Source organism: Nesoenas mayeri (assembly GCF_963082525.1).
Source record: "Nesoenas mayeri genome assembly, chromosome: 19".
NCBI lineage: Eukaryota > Metazoa > Chordata > Aves > Columbiformes > Columbidae > Nesoenas > Nesoenas mayeri.
This window is the reverse complement of record NC_137568.1, coordinates 11,900,689-11,915,785: the sequence shown is the minus strand read 5'-3', so window position 1 is coordinate 11,915,785 and position 15,097 is coordinate 11,900,689. Positions and strand designations below refer to the sequence as shown.

General features: G+C 68.6%; 3 protein-coding genes across 5 annotated transcripts; 1 reads left to right on the top strand and 2 right to left on the bottom strand.

The window, feature by feature from the left end:
* Positions 1–182: 182 nt before the first annotated feature.
* Positions 183–3,944, bottom strand: PDE6G (phosphodiesterase 6G). Of its 3 annotated transcripts, none has more exons than XM_080356605.1 (5): positions 3,870–3,939; positions 1,608–1,712; positions 630–856; positions 475–515; positions 183–361 (listed from the first exon to the last, which is right to left on the bottom strand). In XM_080356605.1, the coding sequence occupies exons 3-5, from the start codon at positions 773–775 to the stop codon at positions 285–287; spliced, it is 264 nt and encodes an 87-aa protein (XP_080212731.1). In that variant the 5' UTR covers positions 776–856; positions 1,608–1,712; positions 3,870–3,939; the 3' UTR covers positions 183–284. The 3 variants fall into 3 exon arrangements, with proteins under 3 accessions (XP_080212731.1, XP_080212730.1, XP_080212729.1); XM_080356604.1 differs by having other exon boundaries at positions 1,608–1,717; positions 3,870–3,934; XM_080356603.1 differs by lacking the exons at positions 183–361; positions 475–515; positions 630–856; positions 1,608–1,712 and adding an exon at positions 2,306–3,621 and having other exon boundaries at positions 3,870–3,944.
* A 118-nt stretch (positions 3,945–4,062) lies between these two features.
* Positions 4,063–6,072, top strand: CCDC137 (coiled-coil domain containing 137). The gene is made up of 6 exons (XM_080356565.1): positions 4,063–4,255; positions 4,500–4,642; positions 4,765–4,975; positions 5,282–5,364; positions 5,475–5,554; positions 5,719–6,072. Exons 1-6 carry the CDS (start codon positions 4,089–4,091, stop codon positions 5,938–5,940), a joined length of 906 nt encoding a protein of 301 aa, XP_080212691.1. The 5' UTR covers positions 4,063–4,088; the 3' UTR covers positions 5,941–6,072.
* A 2,282-nt stretch (positions 6,073–8,354) lies between these two features.
* On the bottom strand, positions 8,355–11,650 carry GPRC5C (G protein-coupled receptor class C group 5 member C; the record flags this gene model as incomplete). The annotated part of the gene is made up of 6 exons (XM_080356777.1): positions 8,355–8,387; positions 8,618–8,758; positions 8,995–9,089; positions 9,554–10,598; positions 11,075–11,175; positions 11,494–11,650. The coding sequence occupies 6 exons, from the start codon at positions 11,648–11,650 to the stop codon at positions 8,355–8,357; spliced, it is 1,572 nt and encodes a 523-aa protein (XP_080212903.1).
* Positions 11,651–15,097: the final 3,447 nt, after the last annotated feature.

Sequence of the window (15,097 nt, the reverse complement as noted above, 5' to 3'; positions counted from 1 at the left end):
GGGGGGTCTGGCTGCCACCCGGGCTGGGGATGTGTGAGGGGCTGATCCAGCCTAAAATAAACCCTGTCACTAGGCTGAACCGTGTCCTGTCCGTCCTGCCCCGCGCCTTGGTGTAACGCTTCCCTCCCGCGTCCCTGCTGACCCCAGAGCAGATACCAGGCTGCCGTGCTCGTTCTGGGTTTTAATGAGCATTTCTCCAGGCTGAGCCCCATGGTGATGGGGCGGCTTCTACCTACACAGCACTATGGGGTGGGGGACGGTGACCAGCGGTGCCCGTGTCCTGCCTAGATGATGCCGTACTGAGCCAGCTCGTGCAGCTCCAGGTGGCTGAAGGCTTCCCAGGGGCAGATGACGGTGATGTCTGGGGGAGGAGAGAGGCTGTGTCAGCGCGACCCCCAGCCCGGCCGCGGGCGGCTGCGCCCACAGCGCGTCCCGCTCCCCACCCACGGCAAAGGAGGGGACGGGACCCCATACCTGTTCCCAGCCCCTCCATGCCTGGGATGTCATCACCGAACCTGCAAGGAGAGAGAGCGTCTGTCCTGACCCCCCCAGTCACCCCTCCTGGCACGCAGGGCTGCATCCCCCCCGACCGGCTCCTGTCATGGGTCCTGGGGCTCTGCCCCACTCACCCCTGCACCCCCTTTTTGGGGGGCTTGCTTTTGAACTGCCTCGTCTGCCTCTGCTTGAATTTGGGTGGTCCCTTCCGGGGAGTGGCGGGTCCCCCCGTCACCCTGGTGGCAGATTTGATCTCCGGCTTGGGGGGCTCCAGGCTCATGGCTGTGCCAGGGCTGGCAGCCGGCGCCGGGTCGCGGTTGTCCCTGTGTGTCCGGCGCTGGCACAGGAGGGCTCCTCACACCTGACGGAGGGGAGATATGGGGGTTGCTGGCTTCTCCTCCCCACCCCGGGCACCTTATGCCCCCACTCTCACCCTGTCCTTCCCCGGGGCCGCTTGGCCATCACTGATCAGCTTTCCTGACCCTCCTGCCCACAACCTTGACTTAGCCCAGCTCAGCACCCGGTAATCCCCCCCCAAAGGCAGGGAAGGGCGTCCCTGGGGGCAGCAGAGCCGCTGCCTCCCCTGAGGCTGTTCCGCCCGCCCTTGTTGCCCACTCCAGTGCAGATGTGACACTGGAGACACTGCTGGGAGTCCCCCATGCACGAGGTCTGTGCCATGTGTGCCACAGTGGGTTGGCACCGGTGGTGTGTGAGCGGGGTGTCCCTTGGGGCCAGTTTGCAGCCGGGTGGGTTTTGGGGACGAGGCACCCCAGCTGCGGACCCCTTGGGAACCCTTGCTGGGGTGCAGGTGGCAGGGGGAGCAGAGGACAGCATGTGGGCTCCATCCTGCTGTGGTTGTGCCTGCCCTGGGCACCAGACCGGAGTTTTGTGGCACAAGAGGCGGCTCCAGCGCTGATATGAGGGGGTTCAGCCCCACTGCAGAGCCCGGAGGCCGAGCACGGACCCAGGGATGGGGGGACCCGGCCTGGGGAGGTGCTAGAGATGCTGCTCACAGGAGCAGGAGGTGACAGCAGGAGCAAAGCAATGCCCTGGCCCCAGAGCGCTGGTGCCACCGGTACCGCATCCCACCCCACGCACGGAGCAGAACTTACGCAGCCGCCGCGGTCGCCGGGGCCAGCGCTGCTCTGTGGACCCTCCGTCCCGCTCCTGCGTGTCCTGTGGCCGCTCTGGGGGGGCTCAGGGGAGGCAGCTTTATCCTGCTCTGGGGTAATAGGATTATTTATGTCCCTTCTTTTCAACGGGGTAATCTGCTGTCCTGCCCCGGTGGGGTGGGGGTATCTGGATTAGTGCCGCTGGGACTGATGGGGACACGACCAGGACCTGTGGGGGGACCCTGCCTTCCCTCCCCAAACCACCAAGGGGTCTCTAACAGGGGACCCCCAAGAGATCACCCTGATGTCCCTTGGTGCCAGGAGCAGGGGTGGGACCAGCAGAACACGCCGGGTTCTCAGCCTGTGCCCTGTGCTTGGTGCCGAGCGGGGTCTGGCCCCAAAAACGAGGGCGGTGGGTGTTGCTGCCGGCAGGCGCTGCCAGATCCCACTGGCACGGGGGCAGGTCCTGGCACAAGAGCTGCCCGTGGAGCCTTGTCCCTGCCAGTGCCACCGTGAGTGCCAGCACCCAGGGGACAGCCCGAGCCCTGCCTGGCCGTTTCAGGGCAAAACACGGCAGAATTGGGGCTGGGCAGCTGCTGCCCAGCACCTCACTGTCCGTGGGACGGTGTCACTCCAAAGCTTCCCCTAATCCCAGCACTAAAGCAATTAGAAAAAGGAATAATCTCAGCACACTTTAATTGAACTTCAGTCCCTCTCACTAATTGCAATTAGTCGGACCCAACAAATAGGATTACAGGGATCCGGGAGTGTTTTCTCTGAAGCCGGCAGAACCGGCTGCTTCTCCGGCAAAGAGCAGGGCCCTGGTGCTAATTGCTGCTTCCAGCCGGGGTTCGTTAGCGAGTGCTGCTCAGGGGCTCTGTGGCTTGTCCGGGGAGGTCTGTGGGGGTCCCGATGGCCAGGGGGCCGTGGGTCCCCCCACCCAGCTGGGCAGGATGGAGGGGAATACGCTGCGTCAAATTGATGGGATTTTAAGATGGAGGCAAAGGCAAGCGAGGGAGAAAAGGCTCCGTGAATAACAGCCAGGCTGGCTGTGACCTCGGCGATGGGGACGGGGCCGGTGTCCTTGCTGGGGGGCCACCAGGTCCCACGTGCCCAGGGCCGCACGCACCCCTGTCCGGAAGGGGCCGGCAGCCCTGGTGCCCCCCCGCAAACCCTTGACGTGGAGAAGCCCCTAAGAGGCTTAAGGTGCTGGTGGGGAGGGGGGGTCCAGCATGGTACCCCAGCCCTTCCCAGTCACCAGGTCACACCAAAGCTGCTAAAGACACTTCAAATCCAGGCTGGGGAACGCAAGGAGCAGCGGCGTGGTGGGGCTGGGACGGGGGGAGACGTGCCAGCCTGCCCTTGGTGGGGATTTTCCATCTCGGGGGGGCGGGCAACAGTGTCTGGCTGCTGGGAAATCCAGGGCTCAGGATGTGAGCCGCTGCCTGTCCCCAAGGGCAGGTGTCCCCACAGACAAGAGGTGACACACAACTCAGGCACCACCTGTATTGAAACACACGTGGGATCCCGGCTGCCCCGGGTTCAACACCCAAATCAACAGTTTAAATAAGCTCAGTCCAGATCCCGTGTCCAGCCTGGAGCGGAGGCTCCCGGGGGTGACACCCGCCGGTTTCTGGGGGCGGGGAGCTCAGTCCTTGGCCATGCGCTGCCTGATCTCCATCCTGAGGATCATTTTAACGCTCTCGTCCTCCACGTGCTCCTCGATGGCGGCCAAGGCGCGCTCGCCGCCGTCCCGGTACCGCTGCAGCAGCTGCTCCACGTACGCCACCCAGACGCAGTTGGGGCAGCCGGTCCCGCAGCAGTTCGTGGGCGGGGGGGGCAGCGGGGGGAGCCCCCCATCTCCCCGGGGGGTCCCCGTCCCCCCGCCGCTCCCCGCGGCGCCGCCGGCCTGGGCGGGGGCGTCCGAAACCTCCCGCCGGCCGCAGGCGTTGTTGGTGGGGGGGGGCCCTGCCCCGAGCGCCCCCCTGCGGCTGCTGCCGCCGTCCCGGGGCTCCTGGGGACCAAGAGCCCGCGGTGACACCGGCCCGGGGGGGGTACGGGGGGGATGGGGGGCAGCCCTGCGCGCTGCGACCCCCCAAGGCCAGAGGAGACCCCACCGCCCCCCCAGCCCATCACCCCCTCACCCCCCAACCGCCACCCCGATCTCCGATCCCCTTCACACCCCCAGTCCCCCCCCGCCCCCCTTGGCCCCCGTGCCCCCCCCCCCCCCCCGGGTCCCATCGCGCCCGGGTCCCCCCTCACCGCCGAGCGCGCCCCCGCCAGGCCGCGCGCGCCCCGCAGCAACATCCGGCCGCAACGTCACAGCCTCGACCCCACCCGAGCGGCAGCTCCTCCGGCCAATAGCAGCCCGGTTAATAGGGGTGTGGCGGCTGGTCGGAGCCAATAGGAAGTGGGGGCGGGGCCGGGGCTGTTGGAAACCGGAAGTGGCGGCGGAGCGGCCGCGTGGGGAGCAGGGGCGACATGGGCCGGGAACCGGGACAGAAACCGGGACAAAGAGCAGGATCGGGACCGGGACAGGGACCGGGCCGGGGACAGAGACAGGGACCGAGACCGAAACAGGGACCGAGCCGGGGCCGGGACCGGGACCAGGAACGAAGACCGGGACCGGCCGCCCCGCTCCGCGGCAGGTCAGTGCCCGGGGCAGCCTGTCGCGACCGGGCCTGACCGGCTCCTGGTTCAGGGCTTGGGCCCACGGGGTCCGGTTGGGTCCCGGGGTCCCACCGCGCCCGGGTCTGCTGGTGCCTCACCAGGTGCTGGTGGGTCCCCGTGTCCCCCCCTCCCCGGGGCTCGGTCACCGTGTCCCTGCGTTACCGTGTCCCGCCGTGCCCAGTGCTCCAGGCCAGGCCTCACGCCTCGTTCGTTCCCTCCCAGGAAGGAGAAGCAGCTGCAGAAGAAGTTGGACAACATGAAGCCCAAGCACCCCGAGGAGCAGGAGATCCCGTTCCGCCTGCGGGAGCTCATGAGGAGCCGCGAGGCCATGAAGCGCCCGGGGCCCGGGAAGAGGCGGGCGGCAGGTGCGGCGCTGAGCCCGGCCGAGGAGCCCGCGGGGCAGCTGGAGGCAGCCGGATCCCGCACCCTGGTGATGTCCCGTCCCCTCCATTGGCACTGCTGCAGCAATGTCACCCGTCTCTCCTAGAGAAGAAGCAGCAGCCCAAGTCAAAGGGCCCCAAGGCGCCCGGGGACATCCCAGTGCCCAAGTTCAAGAGGGGGAAGGGGGAGTCCGAGCGCTCCTACGTCTGCCGCATGGAGCACGAGGTGCAGCGCATCCTCTTCCTCACCGAGAACCAGCTGCAGCGGGAGCCTGAGAAGGATGCAGCAGCATCAGAGAAGTCCAAGAGAAAGAAAGAGTGAGAGCAAAGCCCTGGGCCAGCCCAGCCCTGGGCCCCGGCCCCGTGCTGGGTGCATGGCGAGTGTTTCGCCGGTGCTGCGGTGCAGATTGGACGTCTGGCAGCGATGGGGGGTGCGGGTGGAGGGCCGTGGGCCTCATCTCAATGGGGATGAATGTTTAGGAGTGGAGCCACAGCGCTGCTTCACCCTCCTGCAGGGCTGGAACGGGGGCAGAGCTGCGGGGCCCCAGGTTTTGGGGGGATCCCGCAGGGCAAGAACTCGCTCTGTGTCTGGTCACGAGCCCTGGCCATAACGCAGCTCTTCAGGTTTCAGAACAAGAAGCTGGAAAAAGCTCGGAAGAAGAAGGAGGAGAAGAAAGAGGCCATGCTGGAGAAGAGCCGGTTCCAAGGTGGGCCTGGCGCGGTGAGGGGCTGTGCTGACCCCCTGCCCAGCAGTGTGTGGGGAGGTGGGGACAGCCCGGGGGAGCTCCTGCCTGACACCGGCTCCTGCTCCTGTCAGACACGGTGGTGTTCGGGGAAGTGGTGACGCAGCCGCCAACCATCACCTCGCGGCCCAGGGGCCAGGGCCCGGCAGAACAGGTGAGCTGAGGGGGTGACACCCACGTACCTGGGCTGGACCTGGGTTGTCTTGGCTCCCCTGGGCCTGAAAGGGGAGCAGTGGCCACAGCCTCCCGGTGACAGTTCCTCGGAGCCCTGTCCTGGCTGTTTCCAGGCTCCCTCACGTGTCCCATCTCTGCTCGCAGGCTGGACGGAAGCGGCTGCTCCTGACGTCTCGCCTGGGCCAGAGCCAGAGCCAGGCGTCCCCGGTGTCCCCAGCAGCGCCGGTGTCAATGGCTCGCCAGCGTATCGTGGCGGAGGAGCGAGCGCGTGTCATCCAGGCCTACCGGGACATCCAGCGGCGCAAACAGCAGCAGCGGGAGGCGGCGCGGGGCCGCGGCCGGGCCGGACGAGGGGTCCCCCGCTGAGCCCAACTGGGGGAGCTGGGCCTCCCCGGCCTGAGGAGGGCGTGCAGGCAGCGTGCAGGCAGCGTGCAGGCAGCACGGGACCCTGGGACTCGAGGGGGGTGGTTGTCCTGACCCCACTCTTGTGTTGCCATTGCCTGGGGCTCCCCGCAGCCCCGCACCTCGGCTTGGGGCACCCCTGGGCTCGGCGCTGGCGCTGGGACCCCCGCGGTGCCACGGACCTGTTTGTATAATAGTAAAAGTGCCGTTGAGTGCTGATGGTGCGAGCGCGTCTGTGCCTCCCCGGCCTCCCCGAGTGCTGGCAGGTGACAGTCCCAGTGTCACTGTCCCTGGCAGGGCTCCCGCTGGGGGCAAGACCCCCATTGCCACGGGGAGACCCCGATGCCGGGCCACGAGTGAGCTGAGCCCTGGGGCCGTGGAGCATCGCGCAGGACGCTTTGGTGTCACTTTCCTGTGTCGTCACCGCTCGGGGACACTGTGCAGGCCCTTGGTCTTCAGCCATGCTCACCCTTGTTCTCAGCATCACCGCCAGCCTGGCAACGCCCACGGTTGTGGTGACCGCGGTGCCGTCCCTGCTGCCAGGAACACTGCCACAGCCCCATTCAGCCTCCCGGTGCTGTTGCCATCCCCCCCGCAATCCAGGCAGCCCCCCAGTATGGACGGCCCCCAGCTCCCACCCCTGGGGGCCCTGGGGGCTGCTCCCCGCACAGCCCAGCCCGCGGGGCCGCCGCGGCGGTTCACCTGCGCAGGACAAAGGCCGTGCTGTTTGGCAGCCCCGTGCCGTGGTGCCGGCACAAAGCGTTGCCTGTTGGAGCGGGGCCGGCCCAGCGCTGCGGCTGCGGTGACGGCAGCCGGTGGGATCCCGGCCTTCTGGAGGGGCTGGGGCCGCACGCGGGGAGCGGGACCGGCGGTCACTCCGTGTCCCCTGCCAGAGCGGGGTGGGGACAGAGGCTCTGTTCCTATCATGGTCCCATGTGGTGCCAGGGGACCTGGAGTGCCTGGTGCTGCCTGGAGACGTCCCCGCTGCGGCTGGTGCCAGATAAACACGGGTGACGCAGCACAACCCTGGGGGACACGGCTGATCCTGCTGCAAACAACCGGCTCCATCCCTGGTGCTTGTGGCTGTGCCTGCCCTGCCGTGTCCCCGCAGCTGGGAGCGCGGCACGTGCCGGCTGGCAAGGGCATGGCTGGGACACCGCGTGTGCCAAACTCCTGCTCGTGCCTTGAGCAGCCACCATGGCCGTGCACGGTGCTCATGCCCGCAGCCCCACGGCCACCGGCTCAAGGAGACCCGGTCACCCTCCTGCCCCCACAGAGCCATTTCAGCCACTGAATAATGAATAAAGCTGCACCGCAGGCTTCCTGCCCGGCAGGAGAAATCGCTGTGGACGAGAAAGGCAATCTGAGCAGGAGAAACCGCTCCCGACCTTGGCTCGTCCTCCGCGCCGCTCCCCACCGGGCAGCCCATCTGCCGCGCCGCCCGGGCTGCCAGCTCCCGGCAGCCCTGGCCGTGCTGGGGACGGGGAGCCGGCATCGGGGTGCCCTGAGCCTCCTTTCTCTCTGTGCTGCGCCCCCGGAAGGGGACGTGGGGCTGAGCAGAAGGGGAGAAGCAGCAGGAGCCCTTGGCTGCAGTGGGGCTGGGGATGGGGGAGCAGCTGGCGGCACAGCCGGGCGCCCCTTCCCCATCACGGCCTGGCTGCTACAGCACCGCGTAGGAAAAGTCACCTTTATTGGGTCCAACCTGAAAAATGGGGGAAGAGGAAAAAACAACAGAGAAAGCCATGGGGAGGGCGAGGGGCCCAGCTCCCCCCAAGCCCCGAGGGGGAAAAGGCACCGAGAGGGCGACAGGAGCTGCAGGGGCCGGGTCCCCAGCCCAGCAAGGCACTGATCACCTGGACCCCCAACAGCCCCCCCTTCCCCAGCAATGGGGAAACTGAGGCACAGCAGGAGCCAGGGCTGGGGAGAGCTGTGTCACCGTGTGTCCTGCGGCAGGATGGTGCTGGCTCAGCCCAGGGCTGGCGGGGTCCGTGTGCAGCCGGGGGCTCGGGGCTGGCAGGAGTCTCACCGCTCCCCAGTAGCAAATGGTCCCTGGTCTGGGGGGGACAGGGTGTCCGTATGTCATGAAGGCAGCGAGGGGGTGACTCGGGGTGGCCCCATGGGAGCTGGTCCTTGTGGCAGGGACAGCGCAGGGACGGGGGGGTCCGAGCAGAGCTGGCGGCTTGCGGGCACCGTGGACGGGCAGGCAGGAGCAATGGCTCTGGGACTGCAACCGGGTGTCCCCTGTGCAGAAACCGGCTCCGGCCGCTGGACGGGGTGGCACGTAGGTGGTGGGGTGGGACAAGGCTCAGTGAGACCTCCGGAGCAGGACGGTGAGGCCGCAGCTGTGCCGGCACTGCGGGACCTGTGCTGCGGGGGCTTCACCATCGGTTCCGGCCATATGGGGACTGCACCTGCAGGCAGAGCGGGATGGTGCTGGGGTAGCACAGTGGTGGCAGCAGGACCGCGGCACGGGCCAGCAGACCCGGCTCTGGCACCAGTGAGGAGGCACAGCCTGACTTGCCCCGGGGTGCTGGCAGAGCCGCCCCTGCCCCTGCCCTCCCATGGGAACAGACTTTGCCCTCGGCCATGGGCTGGACCTCGGTGCCGGCTTCTCCGCCCACCACGTTGCACATTAACCCACCTGGCAGCTCCTGCTGTCCCGCTGGGTGCCGTTGTGCCGGGCCTGTGCCGCGAAGGCGTCCTCGGCTCGCAGTGTGGAGCTGGCGCTGCCGGGGCTGGCGGTGGAGGCGCGGGGCAGGATCACGTCATAGGGACTTTCAGTCTGCGGGGCAGAAGAGGAGGGACTGCAGAGGCACCAGGAGCACCCCCAGACCCACGGGGTCCCCAGGGAGGAAGGCGAGAGGTGACCCCCCAAGATTACAGCAGCCCTTGGGACATGGGGGCCAGGGGAGCGCCCCACACCCTGGCCCCATCTCGATTACGAGCCCCTCCATGGGGCAGGACGTGGCCATTCCTGGAGCAGCCGGTGGTGCTGGTGTCACCCAGTGTGGCACTCACCGGTCCCTTGTGCATCAGAGCCATCTCGGTGGGCTGGTAGACGCTGGTCAGGAGCTGCCCGTTGTAGCCGCTGTATGGGGACACCGGCTTCTTGGCTGCAAAGAGATGGCGACGGTGAAGGGTTTGGGGGCTCATGGAGCCACCCCCACCCCACTGGGGAGCCTCGTTAGCAGGTTTAATGAGCTGACTCAGCAGCTGGCCGCTCTGTGCCTTTCCCTGGGGACCGGAGGGACGTCCCCAGGGTTTGCGTCACCGTGCTATGCGCACAGTCCCTGCCCAGCCCGGGGTTTGTTATTGTAGGGTCTCACGAGCAGAGCGGCTGCCTGGGGCAGAGGGCCGGGAGCTGTGGGCACCCCACGCCGGGGAGGGAGCACCCCGTCCGCCCAGCCCAGCACAAACTGGTAGACCCAGCCCGGCGGGTTCTCGGCAGCCACAACAAGGGCAGGCGTCAATGCCGGGCGGGTCGTGGACAGCCGACTCGCTGCCGCCCGCCGCTGCCAGCCGGGGGCCGGTGACCGCCGCCAGCCCGGCCATGATCCCGGTGAGCCCCGGCGCCTACCGAAGGAGGGCTCGTCCATAGAGAAGGCTTTGTTCTCCACAAACATGCTCTGCGACTTCTGCTCCTTGAGGATGGTCTCGTAGCCCACCCCGCGCGTGGGGTAGATGTCATCCTCGAAGGCCTGCTCGGGGTCCCCCCGCGTCATGTGCGTCACCTCAGGGATGATGTAGAGGAGGAGGAAGGTGCAGGCGTTGGAGACCAGTGCGATGGCCAGCGTGGGGTCGTCCCAGCCGGGCTTCTCACCCACACGCTGGTTCCCGTAGAGGTACATGGCCATCCACGCCACCCAGATGGCCATGGAGAGGCCGGTGGTGGCCAGGATGAAGGCGCTATGCTTGTGCCAGCGGCGGTAGTGGCCGCAGAGGGCCGGCCAGGCCGTGCTGAAGGCGGCCACCAGCAGGAACATGACGTAGATGAGCGCCATGACGAAGTCAGCGTCCGCCAACTGGCAAGGGTCCGGCGAGCCGCCCTCCCGCCGCGCCACCGTGATGATGAGCCACTCGGCGTTGATGATGACCTCCACCAAGGCCAGGAGCACGGCCACCGCCAGCGTCACCCAGCCCCGCGGGCCCCGGTTCCTCCGTGCCAAGAAGTTGAGGGCCACGGCGTGCGCCAGCAGGCAGGAGAAGCAGATGCCAAAGAGGACGCCAAAGAGGAAGCGGCGGGAGGTGCAGGTGGAGAAATCCGGCCCCACAATGAAGTCAAATGTCAGGCAGAAGAGCCCGAAGGTGCCCAGCAGAAAGAAGACCTGCGTGGCCACCAGGCTCTTTTTCTGGGGCTCCTGCACGAAGGGCAGACTGGCCACCAGGACGATGGTGAGCACGAAGCTGGTGACCACGCCGAGGCTGGCCACGGCCTCCAGCACAACGCCCCAGGCTGCCGAGAGGTCACAGAGGTTGTAGTAGAGGGAGGAGAGGTCGGTGCCGCAGCCGGCGGGGGGGCTGCTCTGGCCGCCGGCTGCGGGGAGCAGGGCCAGCAGCACGCCGGCCGCCGCGACACCCATCCTGCACCACGGTGCGGGCGCTGAGCGGGGCGTCCAGGGACCCTGCAAGACAGAAGGGGGTTATGGAGACGACGGGGGCCGCAGCTCAGCTGCCGGCACTGTTTGTGCTTATCCAGGGCTCTGAGCATCCCTGCCCACACATCCCCATGGGCATCCCTCCTGCCGGGCCACGGTGAGCAAACGGCACAGCCGAGCCCAAGCCACTGCAGCCCCAGACTGGACAGGGCAGACACACGTTCCCCTCAGCTCTGTGCCTGGAGACCAGAGGCAGCTGGGGGTGCTCAGACTGAGCCCCACATCCCGCCACAAGATTTCTCTGATGGTACCTTCCTCCAGTACCGGGAGCAGGCGGCACTGTGCCCACTCGCTTCCCCGGGAACACCGAACACAGGCCCGGGCCGGACAGCAGATGTAGCGCCCGGGGACAGGGCTGTCCCCTCTGCTCATCCCTGCGTGCCAGCACGTTCCCCTTTTCACATCTCCTGTCCCACTTCCCTCCTCTGGTTTTGGGCACTGACCCAGCGCAGGTCCCGTGCCCGGCACTGCCGGACGCTGGCACGCAGGCAGCCGCAGCATGGCACGGCATGGCACAGCACGGCACGGCACGGCACGGGGGTCCCTGTCCCGAGTCCAGCGGCCCCGGGGAGCACAGGGTGGGTACGGGGAAGAGGAGGCAACAAGGAAGCTGCAGCCCCACTGCTGGGGGTGGAAACCCACAGGGAACCCCCAGCAAGGTGACCCCGGGCTGGGACGGGAGCAGCGCCCGGGACCCCTCGCTCCCTCGGGGCCGGGATGGGGACCGGGACCCCCGGCACCGCGGCAGGACCGGGTTCCCGCAGCTCCCACCGGCTCCCCCGCGCCCGGCCCGGCCGGTCCCCCTGCCCCTCCCCGGCGGCTCCGGCCCGGTCTCCGCACCCCTGGCCCGGTTCCCACGCACCTCCCGGCCAGTCCCGGCCCGGTTTCCCGGCGCTCCCGAGCCCCAAACTTCGCCAGAGCTGCCTCCAACTCTCCAGCCAGGCGACCTGCGGGGGCGTTCGGGTCCGGCTCCCGGGTCTGACTCCCGGTCCGGGCTCCCGGTCCCGATCCGTTCCCATCGCGATCCCCCCAAGCCCCGCGGGGCTCGACCCCTCCCCGACCCCGCTCACCGGCTCCAGCGCCCGGCGCCCCCGCTCCGCCGTTCCGCTCCGTTCCGTGCCGAGCCGGGCCAGCCCCGGCCCCGCCGCACCGTGCGCGCCTGCCCGGCCCGGCCCCTCCCCGAGGTGCGGCTCTGCCCGGGGAGCGCTCGGGGCCGGCCGGGACCTGCCCCGTCGCGGGCGGGGGGACCAGACGGGCTGGGGTCCCGCACCGAGCGGCGGAACCGGCCCCGGAGCACGGACGGGGCTGCGGGGTGGGCGGGAGCGGGGGCAGAGCCCGGGCTGGGAGGGGCGGACCCGGGGGGACCGGCACCGGAACCCACCTGGCCATGGGTGGAATGAGTCTGTGGGGTTTCAGCCCGGAGCAGCTGGGTCAGCCCGGCCCTGCTGAGCTCGGATGACTGGGAAAGACCCTCGGGGGACAAGGGACGGGGCAGGGGGCTGTGCCAGGGCAGCATCACCTGCATAGGGCCTGGCACCGACCTCCTCTCGGTGTCCGTGGCACTTGGCGGGTGGGTGGGCTCCGGGGTGGCAATGGGGTCCCACGGGTGGCGCCGCCGTGTCAGGACACACCGGCTGCACCGGGAAGCCCTGAGGCGCAGCCCGGAGGGGCCTCCCGGAGGAATGTCAGCTGACGGCTAAAGCCGGAGCCCTTGGCAGGGCGGCAGGGCCCCAGAAAAGCCCTTTCTGCAAGGGGCTGGGGGCCCAGGGCAGCCCCAGTCCAGGGACAGCAGACGGGGCTCGGTGGTCTCTGTGCCAGCGGGGTGGCCGTGCACCCCAGAGCTGGGCATGGGCACCCACAGTCACCCCATCCCTGCGGCTCAGGGCCGGGGAAGAGCCCCCGGCGGCTCGGGGTGCCCTGGGGGACCCGGGGTGCTGCCAGCCCGGGGAAGTTTCCAGGCGGGTGCTGCTATTCTGGGAGGGTGAAGCAAGAGGGTGAAGGATGCAGACGAAAGTTCAACGTGCCTCCGGCGGGTCCTCCCCCAGCCCGGGCCGGGATGAAAACAATCCGAGGAGAAAAGGAGGCAGAGCCGGAGCCGGCAGCACCCGCGGCACGAGGACTGGCACCCGCCGGAGCCCACGGGGAGAGACGGCGCGTCTGTGCTGGGTGCTGCACCCGCTGCTGCTGTCCCTCGGGCACTGGGGCCGCCTGCCCTCTTGCCCTTCATCTTCATAAACAGCGTCTGGCTTCAGGACAGCGTTTGGGGCAGGATCGTCCCTCCCTGCCGGGGCACATGTGCACGTGTGGCCTCGCACAGGTGGCATGGACAGGGGGCTCTGCAGTGGCCTCTTGTGCCTCAGTTCCCTCGAGGAGTCGGGGTTCAGGCTCTCAGCCTGGCACAGCCTTCGCCCCTTGGGGAAAGCTCAGCCTGGATCCGCAGTGCCGGGAGCACGGGCCGGCTGCCCCGCCGCCCCCGCACCGGCGCCGACCCGGGCCCGGGCTGCGGAGAGGCCGCGGTGCACCGGCTTCCTGCCGACTGCTTCCTTCCGCTGCGCGGGGCCGCGGGTTTCCCAGCTGCTGACTCAGCGCGAGCCCCCACATGGCTGGTGTGTTCCTCCCCGCTTCCCATGGGGACCCTCCCGCCCCTCCAGCCCTTGCGGCACAGCCCTGGTGTTTTTGTAGGTCCTACAGAAACACCCCACTGTGGAGGCGGCTGTGGGTGGGTTGGGTGTGACACCGTGTGCCAGCTGCCCTGCAGGGACCAGCGTGGGCTGCAAGGGACCGGCTGCCCTTGGTCACCTCCGCAACGATTGTGCCGTGGTGGTTGGCGCCTGGCACAGCCCTTTTGGTGAGGACAGAGCCCAGTCCCGATTCCCTGGTGCCCCAGGTGGGCTGGGGACCGCAGTTCCTGCGGTGGCACCGGGCAGAGCCAGTCCCGGCTTCACAGCAGCCACGGTGAGGGGCTAGGGTACCAGGACCCGGGCCAGGTTTCCCTGCTGGCTCATTTTGAAAACATCAGCGCACCGGGTGCGTTCTTTTCCAGACTCACCTTTCCTATGGAGCCACAGGGCTGGGCAGTTGGTGTGGCTGGTACGGTGGCACGGCTGGAACGGTGGCACGGCTGGTACAGTGGCACGGCCGGTACGGTGGCACGGCTGGTACGGTGGCACGGCGGGTACCGTGGCACGGCTGATCGAGCCCCGTGTGGCAGCCGCGGTGGTTCACCTTGGGAAGGCGAGGGCTGTACCTGGAGCCGGGGGGGCCGTACCTGGGGCTGGGGGCCCCGCTCGCCCTCCCAGCTGCCTCCCCGCTGCTGCAGCCGCTCAAACCGGGGCCGGGGAGCTGTTTTCCACCCCAGCCGGTTCTGTCCAGAGCGGAGCCCCTCGCTGCTGGCGGACGTGGTCAGCACATTTCCAACTCCCTCTCCAAGTAAATAAGCGGCGGTTGGCAAGGGGGGGCCGGCAGCCGTCCTGGCCTGCCGCAAGCGGGGCCGGAGCTCTTGCCAAACGCTGCCCTTGCTGGCTGAACCCCTTGCCCTGTGGCCCCTCCAGCCCCAGCGAAGGGCCCCGGGGTGGGATCCAGCCCTGGAAACCCCCAGGGACAGGTGCCCCCCGGGCGGGAGGCGCGGGCTGGGTTAATATCTAATCTCTTCCCCCTCCTGCTCTCCGCATATGCCAGAATTAATGGAGCGAGCACCTCCCAGGTACCACCTACGCCACCGGGTCAGGGTTTAACCCCGTCACCGGGAGCACGGGCAGCGTCGGATCCTGCCTGGCGCAAGGTGGCACCGCTGGGGTCTGTCTGCCAGTGCAGGGCACCGATCCGGCCGCGGGGCCCTGGCTGCACCATGGGCAGGTGCCTGTGTGCCAGTGCTGGTGCCAGTCGGGGCTCATCCCACAAGCAGGGGTGGAAACACCCCCTCCCACCCCCACTCCATCCCGGTGCCAGGCACGGCTCGGTGCAGCGGGCAAGCCCGGCGAGCAGAAGGGTCTCCATGCCCTGTGTGGGGCACCCCAAATCCCCCTGGGGCAGCTGAGCCCCTGCTTCCCCAGGGAGCCCCCCCAAGCACCATTCTGCCCAGTCTCTAGGGAATTAGAACAGAAAGGCTGGTCTGTTTTGGGGGGATTACGCTAAAGACCTTATGGGGGAATTAGGGTGGGGAGCGGGGTGGGCAGGGCTGGTGTGGGGGGCTGGGGGTGCCAGGGCTGCCAGCTGCCTGCCCCCCGGGCGGTGCCAGCTCTGCAGGGCGTCCCGGCCCTGCCCTCTGGTGGCAGCTGGGGACAGGCAGGCTGGCACGGCCGCTCGCCCAGCAGTGCACCAGCTTGGCACTGGTGTAACTGGGAGGGCTGCTCTGGTGCTGGGTGCACTCGATGCATGGGGGCATCGTGGGCCCCCGCCCTTGCAGCCGGTGGGAAATGCTGCTTGGGGACCCTGTGCCTGGGGGTGCTGGTGCCAGGTGTCCCCAT